Genomic DNA, 3,401 nt, shown 5'->3' on the forward strand with positions numbered 1-3,401 from the left:
TCTCCATGGACTCCAGCGTGCCGTCCAGGCCACCCACCTCTCCATGGACTCCAGCGTGCCGTCCAGGCTACCCACCCACCTCTCCATGGGCTCCAGCGTGCCGTCCAGGCTACCCACCCACCTCTCCATGGACTCCAGCGTGCCGTCCAGGCTACCCACCCACCTCTCCATGGACTCCAGCGTGCCGTCCAGGCTACCCACCTCTCCATGGACTCCAGCGTGCCGTCCAGGCTACCCAGGTGCTCAGGGATAGGCAGCAGGGTCTTCCCCTTGATCTTGCCTCCCATCACAAACATCTCATTCTTCAGTCTGTGGACCTGCTTGACAATGTCTTCTGACACCACTCGGGGCCAGCCTTCCATGTTCTCATTCTGGTTTAGCAGGGAGTAGAGGACCTGAAAGGAGACAGGCCGGTGATTCTGCCGGGCTCTGTTGTTCTAAGGAGCTGGGTCTGCTGGGAGAGTCGGAAGACCTCTGCGCCCTTAACCATGAGAAAGCGAAACCCTTCTCCTGAAGATGAAGCAGCTGGAGTGCCTGGAGCCACGATGGCTGGCTGCCGTCAGCTTCCTACACCTCACAACCACAGCACATGGGCCACACTCCTTGCAGGAAGTTTAAGGACTATGGTAGGCTGGGTTATGTCACTATGTCCACACACATAGTCCTACCACCTGTACCTTAGTGTGTGTGTGTGTGTGTGTGTGTGTGACATGCACACATGAACCTGCATAGAGATCACAGGTCAGTGTGTCATCCACCTTATGTTTTGGAGAAAGGTCTCTCACTGGACCTGGAACATTTACCAACTGGGCGAGACGGCCAGCATGTCAGTGGGCTCCTCCTGTCTCTGCTCCCCAGGGCTGTCATTACAAGATGCCATGGCCACATCTGGCTTTTTATGTGGTGTTGGTTGAAGCTGGGAACCTATGCTCTTCTGTTTGTGTAGCAAGCCCTGTGTCCACTGAGCCATCTCTCCTTAGGCTTCTATGGCCTTTGAAGAGGCAGTGAGCTAAGTTAGGAAAGCAGCTGAGCCCTAACCAGTAGGACTTGGGGCCTCATATGAAGAGATCAGGACACAAAAATCTATCCTATGAGGGAACTGGGAGAGGTGGCCATCTAAGCCCAGGACAGAGGTGTAGTAGGAGAGGGTCAGCTGACCCCTGAGCCTTGGGCTTCCAGCTTCAAGAGCATCTGGGACTAGAGATGCCACTGAATTGGCTGTGGCCTGCCAGGCTTCGCAGGCTTTGCTTGCAGGCCCAGAGGAGCAGCCTCCTGCTTTCACGTTCCTCTTTGAATAAACACAGGCAGAGTCCCAGGACCTTGTTCTATGATGACTGGGAGGGTACGTAACCTAGCCTGCTAGTGTGCCCCCCCCCGAGACTGTCCTCACCCCGCTGCACCCCCAACGGTGAGTATAAGGTATAATAGCAGCAAACACAGAGGAAAAGAAAAGATCCTTCGTAGCTCAAAGTCCCAGAGCCAGGGGAACCATCCACTGGGGTGACAGAAGATGGCAGAGACTCCTGCCAGAGAAGAGAGGGCAACTTAAATGCTGGGAAGAGGGCAAGCCTGTTGGACTCCTGCCGCATCCCCTGGGGTGGCTCTGTCTGTATTTCCAACCAGCTCTTAGGCGAGGCCACTGGGAGATGCATCCCGTTGGCACAGCAAGGTCTCGGGCTCTTCAGGGTCCTTCCTAGGCTTTGCTGCTCCAGCTCCTACCCCACTCCCACCCGTCCCCGCCCCTCCCAGCCCAGGCACACACCTCCTCCACGACTGCAATCAGCTGTTCCACAGGGGTAGGGCTGATGTCCCCGAAGATGAGCCGGGACTTGTAGTTGTCCTTGGTGATGTTCTCAGGCTTCATCTTGATAAAGTAAACTCCTTTGGACTTGAGGGACTCCGGGAAGCCCAGGCAGGGGATGATCACACCAGCAGGGTTGAGTGTCAGCACCAGGACGGGGTTGTCTGCCTTGTCGAAGAATTCGGTAAGCAGGGCCATGTTCTCCTCTGTTCCGATCAGTTTGCCCCACTTGTCTGCCTTGAACTTGAGGAGGGCAGAAGACACTGTCTCCAGATAATCAAGTCTGGGGTCTGGCATGCTTGCCACCTTTCCTTACACCGCCGTCCTCTGTGGAATGAACAAGCAGATTCCAGCTGGTCTCTGGGCTTTCAGAACCACACCGACTCTCCGCCCTAACCACACCGGTGAAAGGGGCTCACAGGCCTTTCTGTCTTTATTCGCGATTGGGCTGGGGCACAGGCCTTTCTGTCTTTATTCGCGATTGGGCTGGGGACAAGGGAGGAGCACCCTTTCCTGCCCAGGTGCAGGGTCATCAGGTAAGCAGGGTACCCTTGGGTTATTATGACCATAAAATTAAGTAAGCTGGGAAAGATGAGAGATGGACACAGGGAAAAGAGAAGAGGAAGTGACTATATCAGTGTGGGGGTGGGGCACGCAAAGGAGAAGAGGGAGGGGGGATGAGAGCAGCTAAGAAGAAACCAAGGGAGGATACCTGAGATCGACCTCTGGCATCTGCACACATACAAAACCTGGACTGCTCAGCCTCCCTGGGCCCTGTGGGTGGGCTTCAGCCTGTTCCGGAACCGGCTATTGCCAGTGTCAGCTTTTATAGGCTACCCCGGAAGCACTCAGATCCTCACCTTCGGCTTGGCCAAAGCTAAGGCTCAAAGCTTTTGAGATGCTAAAGCTACCACATTCGGGTCCTCAAAGCCATCCAACACCAGAACAGGGGCTCAGTCCCGGCCCCATCTGAATGGGAAGGTGCTGTGTGGTGTTCAGGGACCCAGGGCTTTCCTGGAGCCTAGGACTTCTCTGTGATAGGTTGTAAGATTGATATACAAAGTGAGACAGAGAGGAAGAAGGAGGGGAGGGAGGGGAGAGAGAGGAACTCAGAGTAGTCCCTGAGCCAAACCTGTCTGATCTGGGCCCATCTCTGGACTAGGGGAGCTACACAGGAGGAGCCATGCAGCGATATCTGTGGAGCACACGCTCGTCGGCTCGGCTCATTGGGTCCTCCTGCAGAGCCAACCCCTCCCAGCACCATGGGCCTTACTAAGTGTAGGCACTGGAGTGTGAGTGCTAAGCCTATGGTACTACTGAGGTTGATGGGAACAACTTCTGGTTTACTGAGGCACCATTTCCTGAGGTGCTGGCCTACAAAGTGCTTCTCAGACCCACCGGTCCCTCAGACTGTCAGGTTTGGGGCTGTGCTGGCACAAGGGCAGCTACAGGGAGGGTACCTGGAAGCCCCAGTGAGGAAGGGGTGGGACTGTGGCAGTCAGCTTGCTGGCCTGAACTCCTGGCCAGCTCCAAGCATAGATCAGGGACAGTGCGGGCAAGTCCTGAGTCTGTTGCTAGCCAGGACTGGGCTCCTCCCCCT

General features: G+C 55.8%; 1 protein-coding gene across 4 annotated transcripts in view; it reads right to left on the reverse strand.

Annotated features, from left to right (window-relative positions):
- Dnah17 (dynein axonemal heavy chain 17) overlaps nucleotides 1-3,401 on the reverse strand; it is a 125,251-nt gene that overhangs the window by 121,693 nt on the left and 157 nt on the right. For 3 of the 4 annotated variants that reach the window (XM_031354916.1, XM_031354913.1, XM_031354915.1), the window contains exons 2-3: nucleotides 1,763-2,128; nucleotides 202-395 (exon numbers count right to left, since the gene is read on the reverse strand). In XM_031354916.1, the coding sequence (XP_031210776.1) occupies nucleotides 202-395; nucleotides 1,763-2,098 (530 nt within the window). In that variant the 5' untranslated portion in view covers nucleotides 2,099-2,128. Of the gene's footprint in view, nucleotides 1-37; nucleotides 69-201; nucleotides 396-1,762; nucleotides 2,129-3,401 lie in introns of those variants that run through there. The other variant, XM_031354917.1, reaches the window with a different exon arrangement.

Source organism: Mastomys coucha, unplaced genomic scaffold (assembly GCF_008632895.1).
Source record: "Mastomys coucha isolate ucsf_1 unplaced genomic scaffold, UCSF_Mcou_1 pScaffold5, whole genome shotgun sequence".
NCBI classification, from domain to species: Eukaryota; Metazoa; Chordata; class Mammalia; order Rodentia; family Muridae; genus Mastomys; species Mastomys coucha.